This window comes from Clarias gariepinus, chromosome 3, assembly GCF_024256425.1.
Source record: "Clarias gariepinus isolate MV-2021 ecotype Netherlands chromosome 3, CGAR_prim_01v2, whole genome shotgun sequence".
Classification (NCBI taxonomy): Eukaryota; Metazoa; Chordata; class Actinopteri; order Siluriformes; family Clariidae; genus Clarias; species Clarias gariepinus.
The window spans coordinates 35,414,998-35,437,485 of record NC_071102.1 but is presented as its reverse complement, the minus strand read 5'-3'; the positions used below and the strand labels follow the sequence as shown (position 1 = coordinate 35,437,485).

Here is a 22,488-nt window from a genome sequence, read left to right as displayed (position 1 = left end):
TGTTTGTTCATATAAATTTTTAAAATTAACATACTGTAAATGCAATTTATACAGGTCTCTTCCAAGTCGCTACAGCACGTCTATCTCCCAATCTCTCTATCAATCACACGTGCCATCGTGTGGTCATAAAAAGACACTGCATCTCTGATTGCACCACTTTATATAACGCCTTAAAATGTGTGGTAACTTTATATAACGTCTTTCATGTGTGGTAACTGCTTTGTACCGTGTTTGAGAATAACTGCACTATACAGCATATACATTTTTACACAACGTAAACCAAGAAAATGTCCAGAAAAACAGTCCACTTTATGAAGAACACCTGGACACTTGCGTGTTTATGTAATTATGCGGTCAGATAATATTTTACAAGGTAATTAAATTGTATATTAACATTTCGTCATACAGTACGTATCCTCCAACTGCTGATCAACCTCTCTCAGTTGGTATTGTTTTCATTCCTTGTGAAGAAGCAATGTAGCTAAAATATAGAAAATATCTACCTTACTTAGGATATTTCTTTATCATGTCAACAACATTCCTGGTGTTTCTTATTGTTCATTCAGTTTTGTCTTTATAATTGTTTTGCAGTCGCTGATCTTTTACTGATTGATACTGTATGTGTCTCTTCTTGTTTCTTTTTTTTTTTCCGCACCAGTATTCAGTCCTGAGATCCGGGGGGAAACACTGCCACTGAGTTTTCATTAAATCAGTACGTTAAAAAGTTTAAATTCTGGCACACTAATGTTTTGATTAATTTAATTTTTTGATTTATTTTCACGGTTGTTTGTAATTGGTGTTCATTAATGTACGGTATATATTGGTGGATGTCTGAATGAAATAAAGTGTGACCGGTAGAGAGCAGCAAAAACTCTCAGCTGGAAAGAGACTCTCCTCACACTGTCCCATTTAAACAGACTGCCGTGTGTGTGCGCGCGCGCGCGCGGGTGTGGTCACATGACTCCACGAGTCACATGGAGGAAAACTCTTTCATTAGAAAAATTTCTTAGCCTTAACAGTTGACCATTTTTACAGTACAAACCTTGTCAGTAAACTGTAGGGACAAAAACATAACAAAACAAAAATAAAAATAATTATTGATTAATCATAATTTAAGTAAATGTTCAATTAATTCTGAGTCATCTCACCCAGGACTATTTATAAGTGACATTCTGAACTGAAATTACTAGACCATGATTAAGCACATTTAAGAGTACTATACATGGATGTGTAACAGTCAGTGTTTTCAGGTCAGTTTATGGTTGACAAAATTAAAAAGTTATAGCATATGTTTTCCATTGAGAAAGTCAAGGTTTCGTTATTGCAGCCGCCAACATGTCCTCTAGGTGCAATAAATAAACACACACACACACACACACACACAGAGTCCTAAGTGAGCTCATCATGAGGATGTGTGAATCCCAGGCAGGAAATGAGATTGCAGTCAGTGCAGGGGAAAACTGAGTAGCTGGACAGGAAGCAGGTTGTTTCTTTACAGGACACAGTGAGAAGGGCAATGAGACAGTTCTGCTCAGGTGTTGTAAACGTATACTATGATACAATTTATGTCACTTTAGCTGTATTCAGAATCCAGTCAAAAGTTTCTTAAACCAGTATGACTTTTTAAAGTGAGCTATTGGATTCTCTTGTTTAGTGCCTTAATTTTTAAAAACAATTAACACTAATGAGAGGGGTTAAAATGTTTAATAGTTCTGATTGAACAAGTGCTTATGACTTTGTATAATACATTTAGATTTAAGATTTGCTAACATGACTAAGATAAGATTAGCAAAGACGAGTATGTAATTTACTGACAATTATATTTTTTCGCAACAAATTCAAGGTTGCCGGCTGCTCCCGTCGAGGGGTCGCCACAACTGACCTTCAACCCGAACAACAATTTGGCAAAGGTTTTATGCCGGATGCCCTTCCTGACGTAACGCTCCCATTTTATCGGGCTTATAGAAACTGAATAATCGATCAATATTTTTATCCATTTTTGTTGGTGGGGTGGGCTTAATCAGAATTGATATTTGTAGCAGCAATGGTCTTTATGTATTAGTTACGATTACATCACAATTACTGGAACATTCACCCCTCTTTGTGAAGATTTCATTCAAACAACTTCATTTGTTCACATTAATGCCTCCATGTTTGCTGTCCACATGCAGACAAAGTTGCTGTGTTGGCTGATTTCCATAAACACTTGCGCCAACTGATGTTTCCTCTGTCATACATTTCACCAGAGCAGAGAGTACAGAGTCCATTCAGAACTGTGTGTTTTTATTCTGCCTGGGGTGGGGTGTGTACACTATTTGTATGGTTTAAGTGGTAAAGACACTCCTCCATAGCACATCAAGGACAAAGTCTTTGTAGGATTCTGGCTCACTGCAGTCAAACGCCAGTTTCTCCTCAGTCACAGTTGCAGGGTTTGGGTAACTGCAGGGAGGGAAAAAGCCACCAGAGCCTGAGCGGCTGTGATTCAACCACCACAGGTTATTATTAGAAGCCACACAGGGTCTTGTGCAAAATGTTACAGATTTCAGTTCAGTGGTATTACGAACAGCAATCTCAACAACATTGCAAGCTGCAATTAGAGTGACTAATTAACATGGGTGTTTGTCGATAATTAACCCATGAGATCCTTTGCCTAAAATAAAGCATAGCTGTGATGGATTGGGAAATCCCCTTGACACGGTAAAATTAGCATTTATGGTACATGTATATGCAGCTCTGAAAACTCCAGTGTGTGCATTTAACAGTTTGAGAGGCATAAAGCCTCAAATAAATTCTGACAGATGAAATCTGTCTAGAAATAGGATTATTAATAAAATAAATATATTTCAATTACTACAGAAAATGCAGAAACCTATTAACATTTTCTTAAAACACACCGGTCATGTCCTTTTTAAAGATCAAATGCTCTTTGCTGATTGAACATGGATTAAACTTACTTTTTCATACTTTTCATTTTTTTATGTTTTGTATTTCCTGCTTGCTTGTAATGATGTTGCGCAAAAGTGAACCATATTTAAGCAGACATCATATAAATTGCCTTGATAAAAAATAAGTGTGAATATATTGCTCTAAACAAATAAAGTAATGAATTAATTAATATAAAATTTTAGATTTATTTGGTCATGACCTAATTGTTTATCTTTTGTGGATTTTTTAAAAAAAAAATTTTTATACAAATAACGGTATGGTGGCTTAGTGTTTAGCTCTGTCGCCTTGCACTTCCAGGGTCTGGGTTCAATTCCCAGCCAGGCTTGAGTCCTGCATCTGTATGCATGGAGTTTGTATGTTCTCCCTGTGCTTGGTGGGTTTCCGTAAGTTACTCCTGTTCCCTCCCACAGTCCGAAGACATGCAGATCAGGCTAGTTGGAGTTCCCAAATTGCCCATAGTGTGTGAATGAGCGTGCGATTGTGTGTGTGTGTGTGTGTGTGTGTGTGTGTGTGTGTGTGTGTGTGTGTGTGTGTGTGCGTGCGTGTGTGTGTGCTCCAAGATGGATTGACACCCTGTCCATGGTGTACCCCGCCTCATGCCCTAAGTTTCCTGGGATAGGCTCAAGCCCCCAATGAGCCTGTAAACAGGATTAATCGGCATATTAATGAGTGAGAGTAAGTTAGTTCTAAGCGCATGAGGAATCATTTTTTCACATGAAAAGATCACGCAGATGTTGGGAAAGCAAACTCATGATTGTTCCTTCTTCTTCTTCTTTAAAAAAAATCATTGTGAATAACTTAGTAGTCACATGTTTTGATGGAAGAACAATGCATCGTCATCACCATACACAAACTTATTCCTGATTCTCATGCATGCCAAGTTTCCCTTATAAATTTGTGACCATTGTGCCTTCTACAGCAAAGATGGATTTCCTGTTCTGAGTAATGTGGTGATGGCAAAACATACTGTTGCTAAGTGCCAATTTTTTGCATGTGAAGCAAATTTATTTGAAAAAAATGTATGTAGTAGGTACATAAATATCTCAAAGTACAAAATCTGTACCCATCTTACAGCATTTTATAACAAAGAAAAATATGATCAGTAAATGTAACAGATTTTTATACTTTACAAAACTTTATAACAACTCAACTAAAACCTTCTCTCTCTTTCATTTCTTTCTTTCTTTTTATTTTTCTTCCTGTCTCACTCTCTTCTGTTGCTGAGATGTGTGCTCTGTGCCGTGGAACAGGAAATGAGTGCAGACGGAGGAGGCAGGCTGAAACCGGCACAAAGTTATAGTTCTCTCTCTCTCTCTCTCTCTCTCTCTCTCAAACTCACACACCCACACACTGTTACCAGTCCTGGAACTTTGAGCCTCAGGTGGACGGATAAAGCTGTCAAGCTGACAGGGACACAACACTCAAGAAGCAAAAGGACGTTTAAAGGGAAGAGAAAAAGCAACACGGATACCTGTGTGTTTTTGCTGAAATTGTTGAGCATGTATGGTTAGGATGGTGCTGCAATCCGGTTCCAGCAGGTAAACTTTGAACTACTGACACACACTTCCTTTTTATCATCCTGTATGATTTATTCTTAGAATATCTTTCTGTCTCACTTCGTGTTTTTTTTTTTTTTTTTTACTTTTATTGCATTTTCAATAAGTGTTTGAACCACTTTTGATTTAAACCAGACAAACAAAAAAACTTTAAGCAGTTGTTCAGGCAAACAGTTGTTTTGAGATGACTGTAATCTTACCGCTTTGTCTTAATTTTTAAGAAAGAAGCCACAATATTTTCATCTCATACATAAAAAACAAAAATGAGTAAACAACATGTTAATCATGGTATATGTATTGTTATAAGATGCTCTTTTAGAACTAAAGGGCTTTGTGAGGACGTGCTGTAAAAAAACTGGATAAATTTGAATTTGATAAAATTGATAGAACATGTCAATTAGTTGTTGTTGTTTTTTTTTGTTTTGTTTTTAATGAGACAGGTTGAAGATCTCTCTGAACACTTCGACAGCTCATATCAGGTGCAGATGTTTACATTGACAAAATCTATTTGTATTTGTTATGTTGAAGTGTTGAGTCTAACACTGTTTAATGATATGTAGCTGCAGTTGTTGTGAGCCAAGAATGAAATGTCCAATCTTCTCACCTCACTACTACCAGAGATATATTTGTAACCAGGAGTTAGTCATAGTGTACAGTGGTCTTGTTTTGGAAGTGAGTGGAGCATAAGGGTTTGTTTTGAGAACTGTGGTGTTTTGGTGTGCTTTTTTTATGGAGAGTGGTTGTGTGTAGGCAGAAACCGTGCTCGTGAGTACGTCGCATTCCAGCGTTCGTGGAGCCGAGGTGGGTGTGGATCGAGGGTGGAACACCGCAGGCCTGCAAAAGCAAGCCACATTCCACTCACTCGCCTCGGTTTTCCTTCAAGTTCTAAATCAACCTGACGTATTTGTGTTTAGGGTACTGTTTAGTGCAGTTTAGCAGAACATTCTCCAACTCCTAATCAGATGATAGACAGTGTGTTTTATATAAATGCTGCTTTTGATCAACTAAATCTTTCAGCTCAGGCTTAAAAAAACTGAAAAGTATCTATCTATCTATCTATCTATCTATCTATCTATCTATCTATTAAAAGCCTATTGTGACCGTCTCTAAAATAGGAACCAGTTTTGTCCTTCACTAGAACTCATTGTAAAGGTTTCCTACCCATCGTATAGGATCCAAAACCCAACCATTCCATTGCTCTGTCCAACCTTGGCCTTGGCTAAACTTGGAAACAGTATGAATTATGAAAAACATGGCTCGCAGCTCCATTTTATCTTCTCCAGAGTGGACATCCTGCAGACGCGGCGTGGCGAGGTCACAGAGAGGAAAGGAAGAGGTTTCCGTGTTTAAACATGGCTGAATGGAAACGGCCTCCTCCAATTGTTCTCCATGGCTCTTTTCTGCCGGAGGGTGTTCCCTCGATCTGCTTCACCACCAAGATTTTTTTTTTTTTTTTTTTAGGCAGGCAACTTGCTCTAACTTGATGAATCATACCTGAGGACAGCATGACTGTCATTCCTGCCTTGCTGCTCATCCTCCAGCAGGAAGGATAACTACCTGAAAACTAGACAAGTGATCCAACAGGTTTCTTTGGTCCTTAATTGTGTGTTAAAGAACATGCAAACACACAAACATGAACAAGGCTCTGGCTTGGGGTATTAAGCTGCAGTAAAGTCGCATCAGGTTGTTTGCTGCTCAGCCGGTGTGACACCAGCAGGTCCTGTTCGCCACTCCTTCCCCAGATAACACTGTGTTTCTATGGCAGATAGCAGAGACGTCATTGCTCTAGACTCCTCCTCCATTGGGTTAGAGGTGGCTCTTGTTTGCACTTGATTCAGCTCCTTCAACGGCAGAAAATATATCTGTGTTTTGTGAGATGGTTTTGCTGAGCTCTGAGCTGTGGGGCGGCACATTTCGACTCTCCGTGCTGTAACAGGCATGTTGGGGCAAGCTGTGAGAAAGAGTCGAGACATATTTTGTGAGCATAGTTACACCAAATCTTAAAAGATCAGTGTGGTTCAGAGACGATTTTCTACTTGATAAAAAAAAGTCCAAGGAAAAGGACTTAAATTCTTTTTATCAACTCACTTCTTACTTTTTTTCTCCCTTTCCATGAGGGGGTTCTTAAACAAAAACATTTTTTAAGGTTATTTTAAAAGATTAAATTTTTGGATATTAAAGCAATTAAACAGAAAAAGTCCCAGTGCCAGTGGTTTGCAATGGTCAAAGAAAAAGTTGTAACAAAGCTTTCCCTACATTTTTAGAACAAAGACATTTTGAGCATATGAGCAAATATTTGAAAAAAAAAATGGAATATCCCTATACATCCTCTACATCAACTTCACCTCCATTATGCTCTGCAATGACACTTCTATAATGTTTTGACTTTTATCAAAAGATCTTTCTCCACTGAAGCTCTGCACCTATTTTGAGGTCAGGCACATTGGCAGTCTAGTATAAATATTATCAATAACTATATGTTCACATTAGCAGGTAAAGTCACTCGTGTTGATTTTCTCTTTTTAGGTTGTCTCTTGAGGATGTGTAGCAACACTGTCGTAGTAAGAATGTATAGTTAAAAACTAAATAATCAGCTCACCTGCTTATTAGTGTGAAAATTGGTTGTTGAATGTACGATCACTTCTGCTTTCTTCCAAGCTTTATTTTTCTTAAGGTTTTCTACATATTTAATAAAAGGTCACGTATTACAGAATAAATACAAAACCACAAATTTTTCTTCCACCTTTGTAATGGTAAATAACTGCAGGTAGGAAGTAAAGTTGTAAGCGAGGAACTGAATAAATGTTACACTGCACGGGTGTGGGAAGCGTGAGTAGTGTTTGATTCGTGGCTTTTGCACAGTATATATAATTTGCAGGGAGGTGAGAGAATCTCACCTCAAACTCACCTCAAGTCTCAAACCTCATATATCACTAACTGCTGTTGTTTTGTCATGGGTTAGCCAGGGCTAAAGTTTAGCCAGATGTTTTAGTGATCCTCTTTTATAAATCTGTTACTAATGCCTGTACCATGGTCAGTTTTCTAGAGAATTACAACATCCAATTTTTTACATAACTTAAGCATTATTATTACCCACACAAGATACTTTATTTGAAAGAAGAAGAAAAATTATTAAGAATCATGCTTTGAAAAAGCTGGGGGCTGATGCAGTTCTGTTAAAGCAGTCAGGAAAATCAAGATTCCATCACTGCCAGGTCTGGTTTGTATGTTAGCCCTGACATATGAGATAAAAAACTACAAATAAAAGCCCCCTAGAGAACTGAGAGCTTGAGGTAAAAGCTCCATCCTGCAAAGGAGTGCAACAAGCTCCAAGGTTTGGACAAGGGATTCCTGTTGTGTCTGGCTGCAGTGCATTGTAAGTAATGCTTTATTTTACTTCCTAACCTGGGAACAGATTTATCAACTTGTAGCCACTTTTGGAGAAGCTAATCTCCTGAAAAGTAAGTGCCATCTGTGTTGCACAACCAGGGTAGCTTCCTGGCCTCCTTTGCATGCTACACCTAACGGGTGGAGGAAGTCTGCTTTGTAGCAGACCACAAAAACCAAAAACGTTGAGTGACGCAGATGGTGGTCATAGAAAGAAAAACAGAATTTGGAGGAAAAGCTCAACCGGAGGAAACTGTTAAGGAAACGCTGCTGAGAAGCCATTGTGTTTACGTTTGCAAACTCGCTTTTTGCTGCCGCTGCAATGATTGTTCAGTGGCATTCGTTTCGGAAACACATGGGTAAAAATGTTATGCTTTTTCAGACTCCTTAAAATGACAAGTGGTTGCTATAAGGCTTCTTTAATTTTAACTCATTATTGTTAGAAATTATTTAAATAGCTTTCATCATTAGTTTCCAGCCTTTTTGGAAGAAAAAAGAGATACTTTATTAATGAAAGGGCCAACTGTGGAGTCAGTGTTCTTTGACAGTGTCAAGTTTCCTCTAGATATGATCAGCATCCAAATGCAAAATAATGATAAAGAGATAAACTTTAAAGTAAAAAGATTGAACAACCATCTCCCTAACAAATGCATTCATAAGAGAAGATTACATCGGCAATGTAGGCCTCGAGTCAGTGTAATATACAATATCTAAGCCAGAATCTGTTCAAAGAGGCACTGAAACCTTGGAGAAACGCAAACATGTTTCTGGAAAATATGCAGATTGTTTTTCTTACAGATATTTATTGTAATATGGCTAAGCATATCTAGGAGACTACACATTCGCAAATTGCATGCAAACTATCATGTTTATCCCGCAAATGTCAATGTGTCACCAGGAAAGCTTTGTGCATATATAAGCACAATCCTCATCCTCAGGACCCAATCTCCAGTTTAGGATTACCTCTGTACCCATGAGAACATTTACACACAGCTGCTTTCCATGCATTCCTGCATTCCTCGGGTTAAATATTAGCTGTAGACTCAAGGTGTGTGTCTGGGCATTCACACTATTTACTGTTTACTTAAATGTGTAATTGTGTGAGGTGTGTGTATGTGAAGTGGGTAATGATGTAGAACACAATGCAAACTGCTTAAAAAAACAAACACTTTTAGGGAAAAAAAATTGCAGGGCTAGTATGACATTTGCTGGATGACTATGATATCACAAGACAAGACAAAATAAATAAAAAGTGTTTCTAAATCTGTCAAATGAGGAATATAAAAAATCATATATCGTATGTATTTTACAATAGGAGAAAAAATTAAGCATATCAAATTTTAAAGATTCTGTATAAAATGTGATTGTGTAAAATAATGGCCTAAATAGCTCTTATTTAAAAAAAAAAAGTGTATTTGTCGTAATTTTAAACCAGTTGTTTGACCCCAGCTATTTCCCTGTTGGGCGTTTGTGTTAAGGCAGCATGGTGTTGTAGCGGAACTCTAGGGTCAAGGGTTTGATTCCCGCCTCGGGCCTTATGTTCTCCCTTCGCATGTTAGGTTTCCTCTGGGTAATCTGGATTCCTCCCACACTCCTGCAGTCCAAGTCATGCAGATTATGTTAACTGGTTCAGTGTGTGAATGAGTATGTGGGTGTGAATGTGTGCCCTGTGATGGATTGGCACCCTGTCCAGGGTGTACCCTCTCTCATGCTCTGCACTGGCTGAAGTTTCCTGGAATAGGCTCCAGGCTTCCCCTGACCCTGTACAGGATAAGCAGTATACTGAATGAATGAATGAATGAATGAATGAATGAATTAACTTTTGTGCTGACATTTTTCTTTTAGAGATTCTCTGTAACCTTATGAGATCCCCCTAATTTTCTGCCAACTCCATTGAATGTATATCTTTGTTGAATCCTCATATGAGGACTGTTGGGTATTACTCGTTTGCATATATTATATTTCATATTGCATATTACATCTTTTGGCATAACACTCAAGCCACATTATCTGGATGTTATAAACAGAAACATTAAGGGAATCTAACATGGTAGATGACATTAAACTGTCTGGATACAATCCTGTGTGAGAACAGTGTTAGTATTTGGAAGCGAAGTGGGTGTGGTCCTAATTCAGTCACAAAATATCAGCAGAAATGAATCACGTTAATAATGTAATCACTGAAAGGAAGACACTCCTGCACATGTTTTGGGTGAAACACAGTTTGAGGATATTGTGGGGAATTCTTTATTAAAATCTGGACTTTTTGTTTCTTACGATTTTTTTTTTTACATCTCATCTTTGATATAACATAAGTAATGTTACTGGCAAAACAACCTTAGATTCTCCACTTTCTATTAAGCTTGTCTGGGCTTTTGCAAGCTTTCATTAGGTAGATAAACAGGTGGTGGGCAAAAGTATTGGGACAATATATACAATGTATTATAGTTCTCGTTGTGTACCAAACAACTGATTTCACTAATTGGTTCTAGTTTATCTGGCTGAAGAGTTGTGCTAATGAACTGAAAATCTAGTGAAAATCTGGCTATGTGACAATGATATTGAGCTTTCAGAGCCATGGCCTGGTGACGGTAGTGGTCAAGAAACTGTCTTCTGTACATGATTTTCAGGAAGCAATCAAGCAGGCATGGATTGAGTCAGTGACACAAGACTACTGCAGACATATTTTTGACTCTTTCCAGAAGGTTTTAAAGAAAAAAGGACTTCATACCAAATATTGATTTTTTTGTAAAGCAATTCCATTGTTTAAAATAACGAATTATTCTCATTAGCATGATTGTCACTATATAAAAAAATGAGAATGTAATTAAAAACACTGAATTTTGTCTCAGGCTTTTTTGGCACCAGTGTACTTTTTATGGCTAGATTTATTGTCAGCATGGGAAAGTAAAATCTGTAAATAGAATTTTCTCCCTGTCAATGGTCTAAGCAAAATTAATAAACGAGTGTGTAGTGTCATTATAGAAAAATAATGCATTTTGTGGGAGATAACAGTAACACAAATAAGAGTAGTCACAGATTACCTTACTATATTATTGATGGGAATAGTGTTACCTCCCCAAAGTTGATATATATATATATATATATATATATATATATATATATATATATATATATATAATTATTATTATTATTATTATTTTTTTTTTGTGTAGAGTGACATTTAAAAAGTTCTACTAAGCACACACAGCTTTATCTTTGACAAAGTTTTGACGCTGGAGACTCCTTTCACATATAAACACCTCCTTACGGAATCCTTCATCATACTGATAATTATTTATTTATGTTTTAATTTGTCTATATAAACAATAAAGTATCAGAACAAGTGCATTGAAATAAACCTGTGATTTGGAGCTGCACTACTGTCAGTAAAAATTATCAAGTGCTTTCTAACCAATCAGAATTCAGCAGTGTTGCAGTATAGAATGGTACAACAATAAAGAGTGACATATATCTAAAAGTTATTTTAGGAAAGCCAATTTTCAGAACCGTATATAATACAAATCGGGCCCAGTCAGAGAAAAAACACAAACTTCAATCCTTTGAAATTTCATTAATTTGATAAAAAAGATTTATGTTAAAATGCCAAGGTTCACATTATCCATTCAGTGTAGTGGTATCTCAACTCTAATCCCTTTTCCATGCTGATCGGAAATTACTTGTTGATAGGCCTCTTCTACACAGTTTTTATTTGTAAGCTTGGTTATAACCTGTTATTACTTCTACATTTATAAAAACATGTGCTTTGTTTTTCTGTCTTAAGTGAGAGAACTTGAAACAGTGTCTCTTGTTTATCCAGACCTTCTCTAATGCTCCCCTTATTTGTTTTTGACCTTCAGGGGAGCCTTGTTCGAATTTGTGACCCCAGTGTGACCACTACACATCATGGGTGAGACTGGTAAAATGGCGAAGCCATGCATGGGACTTGTGCTGGTTGAGTTCGGGTACGAGTACACAAACCAGGATGGCTGCATGGTATCCATCAAACCCAATGAGAGGTACACACTCCTAGCAAAGACCAATGACCATTGGTGGCACGTACGCAAAGATGAGTGCACCAAGCCGTTCTACATCCCTGCCAAATACGTCAAGGAGCTACCATCCACTTTGCCTTCGCCTCTGGACTTTGTTGAGACCCCTCCACCTAAGCCAATGCCTCCCATTGTGTCTGAGCTCACAGAGAAGGCCAAGTCCAATGAGGTAACCATCAGGACACGCTCTCCAGGGAACCACCGCAAGACAGAGAACCGCATGTCCACGTTTGGCGTCCCATTGGATATCCACGATCCTCCATCATATATGTATGGAGGTTTATCAGATCCAGTTATATCCTTACAACCAGTGTCAGTTTCAGAACCAGTAAAAAACAAGAGAATCAGTATCGCTGCAAACTTGCTATTAAGCTCCCAAGACTCCTCAAAGAAACCTCGTTCACCAAGCCTGAACCCTGCTGACCTGCTGCTTCGCCAGGCCAAACCTGTGGATCCACCGGTACTCAAGAACCTGATAGACTCCAGGCCTCTGCTACCTCCTGAGCCACTTATCGAGCCAGAGGAGGAGTCCAGTCCAATGCAGACGCCTTCCCCAGACTCGGAGAACATTTATGAAACAATAGCAGATTTGAACCTGGATGATTTGGTGAAGACGGAACCTGCTTCTCAGCATGATTCTGCTCAGAGTCCACCTCCATCTGCACTGCAGGGAAAGGTAAGAAATAAAACACACATATACACCATAGGCATTAAAAAAGTGAAAGATTCTTCAACCATCTTTTAAAAAAAAATTAATCCTTCATACTGCAGATTTTTTTTTGGTTTGAGGTCCAGGTTTATGTTTGAAAGTTTTTCTAATTACTTTTAAAGTTCCTGTGCTACGGAGATTAAAGTTGTCATTCTTTCATTTGTTCATTTTGGGTAGCAGGTTTCAGTTTTTCACTATTTAAGAACCTGACTGTCTTGGTGTCTTTGTGCAGAGGTTGTGTTTGCTGTGTGTTTTGTTTGTGTTGTGATGACATCCTTTATGTAGTTGGACTTATATACGTTTGTCATACAATAGAGAACTATTGAGGACAATGCAACTATATACTCATAAGGCGAATTACACAACACAAGACTACACCTTCTATTCCTGGTTGTCATTCTGTCTGCTTGTCTTTTCTTTTTCTCTTTTCTTTTCGTTCCAGCAGGAACCCTGTTGTATTGTTTTGTCAGATGGGTGTAATTATTTTTTAATGTCACCTTTATCCTAATGTTCCAACATCATGTCATCAAAGTTTTAGAATTTTCTGAAACAATCTAACATCAATAATGTATGAACTTCTGTAATGTTGCCGAATTACCATTGTCACAATGCTAATAAGGCAACATTGTTGTGTTATGTCTGTCTGAATATATTTACTTATATACTTCTTCTCTCTATTCCATTCCTGCATTTCTGTTGTTTTTGTCTTTCTTTTCTATTTTATGACATTTTTCTTCTTATATGAATCTTTTCTGTCATTTCCTTTTTACTGTTATAAAAAAAACTGTAGTTTTTATAATGAAAAAATTCTATTTTGGACAAAACACAACAGTAGTGACCTCATCCATGCAATTCTACATCTACAAATAACACACTGTGTCCACTGAGAGGCGCTGTGTGCATGATTGTCTGACTGACCTCTTAAAAGGGCGTTTTGGTCTTTTATCTCTCACTCTTGCTAACATCCATATTGTTGGTTATCTGTCATGTGCACATGTCCGAGGATCCTCAGAAGCAGTTTACACTGGCCTAAGGTTAAGGCGGGACTGCGTACGGTCTTCCAAGTCCTTAGGCAAACTTTGGAGAAACTGCCTTAGATTAAATGTTTTGGTAGCCTCCTATAGCTCACCTCTATCATCACTGCATCCGGCCTTGTGCGTCATAACCGCCATGTTGACTCATTCTGATGCATTTTTTTTTACGTCAGCAGACATTTAAAAGCATTTAATTGACTCTAGGTTAGGAGTTATAATTCCATGTGTTTAGATATTTGGGTGCTTTGTCTCGGACAGGACATGGCCATGACTTTCACCTTCTACTGAAACTAATTTTCCAAATTATAATCCTACATATTCTCCACACATGGCTTGACTCTTAACTTATTATATTTTATAGAAAAAAGCTCACAAAAGTTTAAACAAGAGCAGCTCATATGAGTCCTGAGGACAGTAATTCATGAGCAAGGGTTTTTTTTTTTTTCTTCTTAAAAAATATACTATATAATTTTGATGTAAATCCAGAAGTTATCTTGATAAATCATGCTCACAGCTGACTGAGAACCGGCACTTAAATTTAGCATCTTATCTGGCATGCACTAAAACATTTTAACTCACATGACTAATTTTATAACTTGATAATGTCAAAAGTAGAATGTCAGGAATGAGGATATGTGGGGTTTTTTTTATTAATAATAAGAGAGACTGCTACAGTAACGCTACTATGACTCAAATTTATATTTATGGATATTTACACTATATTAGGATGTACCAGGGTTTTTACAATACTTTTTTAAATCAGGGAGATTTTTTTGTGAGTTCCTCAATTTTTGTCATTTTGTTGTTGTTGGAATCCTGTTAGGTTTCTGGAACACATCGATAAGAACAGGGACAGCAATGGCGCCAAATGCTCTAGCGTTAGATTGCCTTGTGCTGTCAACAAATAATTTATCCAAAGTACAGCAGACATATTTAGCAACAGGAAGAAACCTCTCTTATAGGGAGTGTGTTGTTCCTCTATGAGCTATGACGTGTCAAAGTATAGTCATATTTTAAAAAATATCTTTTTTTCTGTAGCTTGACTGTGGTTTCTAAGTAAAAGAATTACAAAACATAATGCAAACCAATTGGATTTGTTATTTAAATGTATCAATGAAAGAAATTAATAATAGTATCTACATGTATCTAATTTTAGTACTATAATGACATTTTTGCATTTTAAAGAAGAAAAACTGCCTGAAATGGAGAAGTAAACCGACATTAATATGTTCTGGGAATGTTTTTTTCCTCATCCTCACAGTATGAGTTAGCACACAGTGGTGCCTTAAAGTTTTAGTAAGACCGAGTTTCGAAACACCACGAGTGCTAATGCTACAGTATGTCAGTAATGGCAGTTTAAGGGGGAAGGACAAGTCATGACTGGACTAAAAATTCCTGCTGGAGCATTTCTGGAGTACATTAGCATAAGAAGCTAGCATGTTAATGATGGTAAAGATTAGCAGAGGCTGTAGAAACGTCAATGCAGTAAGAAATATCCGCCACTTTGTGCTAATCATTAGCATCCTGACCTTTCCTTGCGCTGTTACTGTAGCCTCAGAAACTCGAGCTCTGTTTATGCCTCCTGAAGAGAAAAGAGAAAATTAAACGTGACACTAAAAGCTGCACTGAGAGAATGAGCAATAAAGGAAAATGTACAAATAGATTTGGCCCTGAATTTTTTATTTATTTTTTTTTTTTTACAAATTTTATACATGTAGAGGTTTTCTCCTCTATTTTCCCACATTGTTTTTGTTTGTTTAGACAAGATAAAGTTATTTTTATAATGTTAGTGTCAGTTTATTTTCCCCATTTTCATGTTAGTTATTTTTATTTATTTAAACTTACATTTGATTTTCTCTTTTGATTTTAATTTTTTATTTGTTTGTTTGTGTTTCCCAGATTACTGTACACAATTAAATAATTATCACATGTTCATTTTTCACAATTAATGTTTTTTTTAAATGTAGGAATTATCTTCTTAAGTAAAGTATTTAACATGAATATTTCTATTTATTTTCCTTTCTATCTTTGATTAATAGATTTTCAGATATAAGACACAGATATCTGACACTGTGATGTTTTATGCACTTGTCATTCTGTGTGTGTGTGGGGGGAGGAGGGGGGGGGGTGTAAGTTGCCCTTATCAGATTACACAGTGACCATGAGCGTGTCAGACTCCTAGCTTTTGACACACAAAGCCAATGGAGTGTAAAATCTCTCTGCTTTGTGATTTAGTAGTGAAGACGACCGAGGATGAGGCACAGAGCTATTGTAAATCAGTTGTGTGTTACATGTGACATATTTTAAAGAATGTGTAACTTTCTTGATGAGTGACTAACTATGATTATCTTTTTCACAATTAGCATTTATAACGTAAGGGTTTGTTTTTTTCCGAGTCACAACACATTGCTGTGTGTGTGTGTGTGTGTGAGAGAGAGAGAGAGAGAGAGAGAGAGAATGTGTATGAATGTGTGCTCAGTTCTGAAGACTCACTGGTATCAGGTTTTGGTTACTCCTGAAAAACACATACCTGAGCCGAGTGTAAGAACAGGAACCATCTTTATATTAGAAAAGACTTATGAGTCCTTATATACAAGATTCTGATTGGTGAGAAGGTTTTTAGCAGATCTGTCAGTAGTGCAGCTTTACATAGCAGGTTAATACAGAATAATTGCATTCCTTTTAATACATTATTGTTTCTATAGCAACAGCTTGTTAACAGGCTTTAAAATCTTAAACAGATTTTATTGCACGATTCATTTATTCATTTTTTAAATTAATTTTTTATACTGCTTATCCTGTGCACAGAGATGCAGGACGCTTAGAGCACTAGGCATGATGTGCTCCACTTTTCTGTAAGGAGAGTTCCATTAAAGTTTTATAGAAGGAGTCTCCAGTGTTAGCACTTTGTAACAGTCAGAAGTAAAGCTGCAGCTTTATTGGCAGAGGAGTTTACACTTCTTTGTGGTTTCTATGTAAATGGACAAGTTGTTTTCCTGTCTTATTAACTTAAAGACAGAGAAAAAAAACAAGCTGGTGGGGAACAGTTGTTAATAGTTGCTAAAACATAAGAAAGAGCAGGAGGTAACTTGTTTCACAGATGTTCATGGCATTAAACGTATTTGTAAACTGATTTGAAAAATGTAAAACATGTTGTCATCTAATAAGTACAAAATACTCAATCTGATCAAAATTTTATTAAGCTAGTATATTTTTCATCAGATTAAACTATTGGAAATGTCACTAATCTGGCAACCCTGATTTCTAAACAACCTTTTCATCTCCAAGTGACCGATTTGAACTTTAGTACTGTAGTGTGACATCCTGAACCATCATGTGTGTGTGTATGTGTGTGTGTGTGTTTACCGAACACAGCCAGTGTCTGTTACTACAAAACACTGAAGTACATCGCAGCTTATGTGACAAATATGTGGGGGCACAACACACTGTTTACACACACACACACAAAATGCTGCAAGAACACAAGCAGTTAAATGCTGTGGTCACATGACCACACCCCTCTGTCCAGAACACATTCTGTGAGTTGGTGCTTGTACTTGGCTGCCGTGTTGCCAGAGTGATAAACCTTAAACATTTTGGAACTGGTGTTGCATTTAGTTAAGTTAAACTGGAGCATGTAACATATACAGTAACATTTTAATAAAAATGTATACTGAAATAATTTTTCCTTACTAAATAAATCCTTACTCTTGATCCTGCGTGGTTACAGGTTACAGGATCCCAGTGCAGAAGTAATGTTGTCTTGGGAGAAAACACTAAATTCAAGGTTCCATGTTGTGCTGTTTTGAATTAATTACAGTAGATGACCCCACCACTTAGGTCATGCACTCTGGTTCCCCTGAAACGTCTGTTTCAGCCCTGTTTAAATGCCATCGAAAGGTAATTTGTAAAAGCTCATTTCTTTAGTCAATCAGAACAAGAGAAATGGGAACATCTTTTTTTTTTTTTTTTTTTTTTTTTAAAAAGGTCCCCAAGAGTTAGGCAAGAAAAGAGATATGCATATAATCCCCCCTTCTTTTTTCTTTTTGCCTGTAATGATCCCAGTGAGAAATCTGAAAATTACTAGCTGGACAAAAAATCATGTTCATGTCTAGACGAAAGTAAATATATCAAAATATGATTATATTTACTGTATAATATTATATAAATATTATATATAATTAATATATTTAAGACCTAAAATGTAGCCAAATCATAAATGACCAAGCAACATAAAGGGTTAAAGGGTGTAGTTTGTCCAATCTGGCAACCAGTTGTTAAGGGGAGTGGTCAGGTGGCTGTGGTAAGCTGGCAACCAGGTAACTCAGACAGGTGTGGATTTTTTTTTTTTTTAGTAGAGGGTGAAAATGAGTGGACTCCAGCGCTCAAGGGATTTCAGACAGGTAGAGTTTTTATTTCTACATTCAGGTGCTTTTAGTCTAGACTCGTACTAGTCTGTATTCTAGTGTGCTATACCATGTGCACAGCATACTCAGTCTCAGGATACTGTACTGTACTGTGTTTACAGTTATTTGTTGTAGTTTGAATAAGGATCGTACGATATTATGATGAATTATCATGTGCTATAAAGTCATAAGACCTGATCAGACAACTACACTTGCTGAGACATTTTCTCATTGCTGTGTTAATATTTTGGTAGTTAAAAAAATTTAAAGGTTGACTTAAAGCAAAGAGAACTACTGTATTTAAAGCATCCTTTTATCAACTCTGGTTGCATTCATCTACTGTAGGTGCAGCTATGGTCAGATATTCTTGTCTTTTTCAGGGCCACGAGGTTTAATGTATTTTGAATTTCCTAAATTCAGTGCAGATTATTACACAGATGACCTACAGCACACATCTAATATTTGGTCAAAATTTTCTTTAGCACATTTCACCTACAGCAGACGTTTTTGGTAACCAGCAACTAATTTCTGGGACAATTCTGGTTTGGATTTTTGTTGGCAGACTTCCGCAGGATTTAATTCAATTTACGTTTTTTACTTTTAAGCAGGGTTCACAAATTTGCAGTAGGGTTAAGACATCAAAATGCACAACTTTAACTTAGCCTGCTTTCTCCATTCCACATCCAGCTTTGATGTCAAAGTACGATGAGCTGCAGTTGGAGTTCTGGTTAGAGCTCAACTATGCCACCTAATTGGACTCTGTCTTTGTCCTACTATACAAGCACCAAAGCAGGAAAATCAATTTAATGACTGTATGACTACTCCACTACAAAAGGGTAATTTTTTTGTGCCCGATTGAGATGTACATGCAAAGAGTAGCTCGACCCCCATTTGCATTATCTGTGTGTGCCACTCTGACTTTAATGACATCATGTAAATGAACTAAAGTTTGTCCATATTTCAGCAGTCTGATGATTTGAGGTTCTGTTGAAGAATTTTGAGGTTATCCTGCTCCTTGATTATTCCTTCTACAATAGTTTCACAAAACATGGGGCTACGACATTGCTTAACAGCATCTGCAGTGCTTATGGGTGCCACTCCTGTGTGGCTAGTATCATTATAATCAACGTGGGAATACATGTGTGCCATGCCACATACCCGCACATCCCCGAGAGAGAACACCCAATCTGCTCTATCTAGGATGGCTGGGAATTGAACTTGCGATCTCCAGGTGATAGTTGCAAACAATTTGCTACTGAACCACTCTAACACTCTAACACTCTCCACACTAACTGTACAGTAGGTTGTGCTTGGACCAAACGCATCTTAATATCTCAAATGATATCCAATAATTTACTCATATAATAACAGTACAGTAGCAACATTTCTCTCTTTGGGAAACGGCTCAGCAACATGATGAATGATTATGGCTTTTGTACCAGATTTGTTGTTGCTTTTTAACCGATCACATGTGCTTATGGAAATAAAGGCAAGTCATCAGGTCAGAGACAGGTCAGGGCTGAGAGGGTCAGTGCAAAAAAATACAAATTATCGTAAGTAGTTTGCTTCTCCACATGTAAACAGGTCTAATTGAGTTTTCTGCTTCTAATTATCAGAAAATGATTGTTTTAATTATTTGAGGCTGTTCGAACAAGTATAAAGTCTTAATTAACTTAGTTTCGTACAAGATGTAAGGAAATGAAGGTTGTTTGGTGATGTTATTGTGTGTGGAGCCTAATGTTCTATGAAGTTCTCACTTCCTGATAATCCGGATTTTCTAGGGAAACTCGCCAACTTTTATAACCAATGCAGGAAAATAAACTCTACTGTCCGCGGTAAAACACGGTACAAGTTTGATCTCTGGAGTTATTAATAGAATTGGTTATATTGACAACATTGCAGTTTATGAGTTGTTGTGAAACGAGTCCAAAGACCAGCTTTGTCTACTTCCTGCTTCCTGCTCGAGAAATCTGCTGTGTTGCCGTGAACATCACAAGCAGGGTCAAAATAGTCCTTTACACAACTTATTGACAAAACAAAAACATTGTCCAGGAAAGAATGTCCTTGCTGATAGTATTTTATTATTATTTTAAAAATACTAAAAGACCAAAGGTTGTATCAGATTAATCAGTGGAAATGTAACCTTCCAAATTGTGAGACTAACCTTTAACTGAAACATATTAATGATCAGGCAGCATGATAATGTAGTGGTTAGTACTGTGGACTTGCACCTTCAGGGTCAGGGTTTGATTCCCAGCTCATGGGGGTTCACACAGTCCAAAGAAATGCAGATTAGGCTAGTGATGTTTAGGGATTTAAAGGAAATGCATGTAATTAGATTCTGGTTGGGTTAATCATTTTCTATAATAATAATAATAATAATATAAGCTCTGACAGATGTGCTATACAGTACATACAGTATAATAATGTATTGTATATGATTATTGATGCAGTAAAGTTTTTCCAAAGGAGACGTTTATTTAACATTTGACAGAAGAATGCTTTTTGTGAAAATGTTGTGGCCGTTCTAGTAATTATAGTATTTTTTATTTTATTAAATATAAACGGATAAAACACCTGGAAAAATCTGAAATCCTATAAATAACTAATAAATAAAAATAGTATATAGGATATAGCAAGTTTCTGTTTTATAAGAGTAGTAATAATATTCTCCAGTACATGCTGTTAAAGGAAACTAATCAACTACACAGGTGACAGCAGTGACTGCGCTTGACTGATTATTTTTCCACAATACTGTTATATATCTCTATGTTGTTTTACTCTTTACTGCAGTTCTGTAGTAATGCTTATCATTCGGAATGACAATCTACGTTTATCTGCTGCCCTTTTTAGGAAGTAGTTTCTGTATTTATTTATTGTATATTATTATGTGTGTGTGTGTGTGTGTGTGTGTGTGTGTGTGTTCTTAGCAGGTAAAGCTGGTTAGCCTAATGTCAGCAGATTAAGAGTCTCTGAATGGTCATGTATGAAGAACAGGTTTACTTTCATGTGTGTTGTATGAGTGTTGGTTGGTTAGGTGTGAAGGAAGTATGTGTTTGTCCTCCATTTTCCTCAGTTGTAATGTCAGAACATGTCTGTCATGATCCTTCATTGAATCTATTCTGGCCATGGGGATGGGCGTGTCTTTATGATGTACACATTATCATCATCAGAGCTAAAAATTCCTCTGTAATATACATATCATATTTGAATACACACAGATTTAATGCAGTGGCATGTCTAGCTATAGCCTCGCACCTGCTCAAGGGCTCGATTCCCACCTTGGGTCACTGTGCATGGAGTTTGCATGTCCTGCATTTCAAAGTAGGCTAATCACTGATCCTAAATTTCCTGTAGGGTGTGAATGAGTGTGTGTCTGTTTGTGTGCCCTTTGATTGGCACCCTGTGCAGGGTATACCCGATCTCATGCCTGAACTCTGTTGTGATAGGCTCCTGGCCTCCTGAGACCCTGTACAGGATAATGGACGGATGATTTAATTCTTGTTCTTGTTGTTGACCTGAAAGTCATAAGATCATTAACATATCTGTGGATATGAACTTGAAGTGAAGTTAAAGTCTCAGAACCTCACCCTAACCCTAATCCTAATCTTAAGCATAAAATAACTCCTGACACTAAGCTGAATCCCAACCCTTATCCTAGCCCTAATTCAAACCCTGATCCTGGTTGTTGTTTGTTGATGTTTCATATAATGTCTAAAAAACATTTTTTGTATCATTAAAAAAAAAAAAGGTGTATAGATTGATAAACTAATAATTCACGAATATGAGTAAAAAATTACGTTCTGTCAAAAATTGTAAAAAAGAAAAAAATCAACACACAAGTTAACTGTTCTTTTGTTGTTGTTGTTGTTGTTTTTACAAAAAATATTGTGATATCAATGATATCCCAAACAAAACATGCTGAAAGACATTTCATCATGATGTTGATATTAGATCATTATGTCACCCAGTCCAAATACCAAACATATTTTATCACCCTGTGTTTTGAAATTTGTATTTTGGCTCTAGAAGAGACGAGCGGGTGCTTCCCAGAGTGTCTTTCTACTGAAGACCCAAACGATATCCGGCAATATTATCTAAGACGTCATTACAACCTCAGTATTACCCCGAATTCTTCTACTGCTCGTTAAAAAAGAAACATGTGGTTTAATCTTTCCAGGCATGTGCATGAATGTAGAATCTAAAAAATGTAGTGACGTGACAGAGTCAGAAGGCAACACAATCCGAGCGATACTCCAGAAATGACTCCACCTCTATGTGGAAGACCAATCCCATATGAACAGGGCTTAAGCGCGGTGTGTATGCACTGTTTGTTTTGGTGTAGCCGTGTGTCCCAATTTAAGTTAATTCACTAGTGCTGATGCTCAGCTTGGCTGA

General features: G+C 37.0%; 1 protein-coding gene across 2 annotated transcripts in view; it reads left to right on the top strand.

Moving 5' to 3' along the window:
- The first annotated feature begins 4,234 nt into the window (after positions 1-4,234).
- Positions 4,235-22,488, top strand: part of arhgap27l (Rho GTPase activating protein 27, like) — a 36,451-nt gene continuing 18,197 nt past the window's right edge. The window contains exons 1-2 of one of the 2 annotated variants that reach the window (XM_053492010.1): positions 4,235-4,484; positions 11,750-12,617. In XM_053492010.1, the coding sequence (XP_053347985.1) occupies positions 11,796-12,617 (822 nt within the window). In that variant the 5' untranslated portion in view covers positions 4,235-4,484; positions 11,750-11,795. The remainder of the gene's footprint in view (positions 4,485-11,749; positions 12,618-22,488) is intronic. The other variant, XM_053492011.1, reaches the window with a different exon arrangement.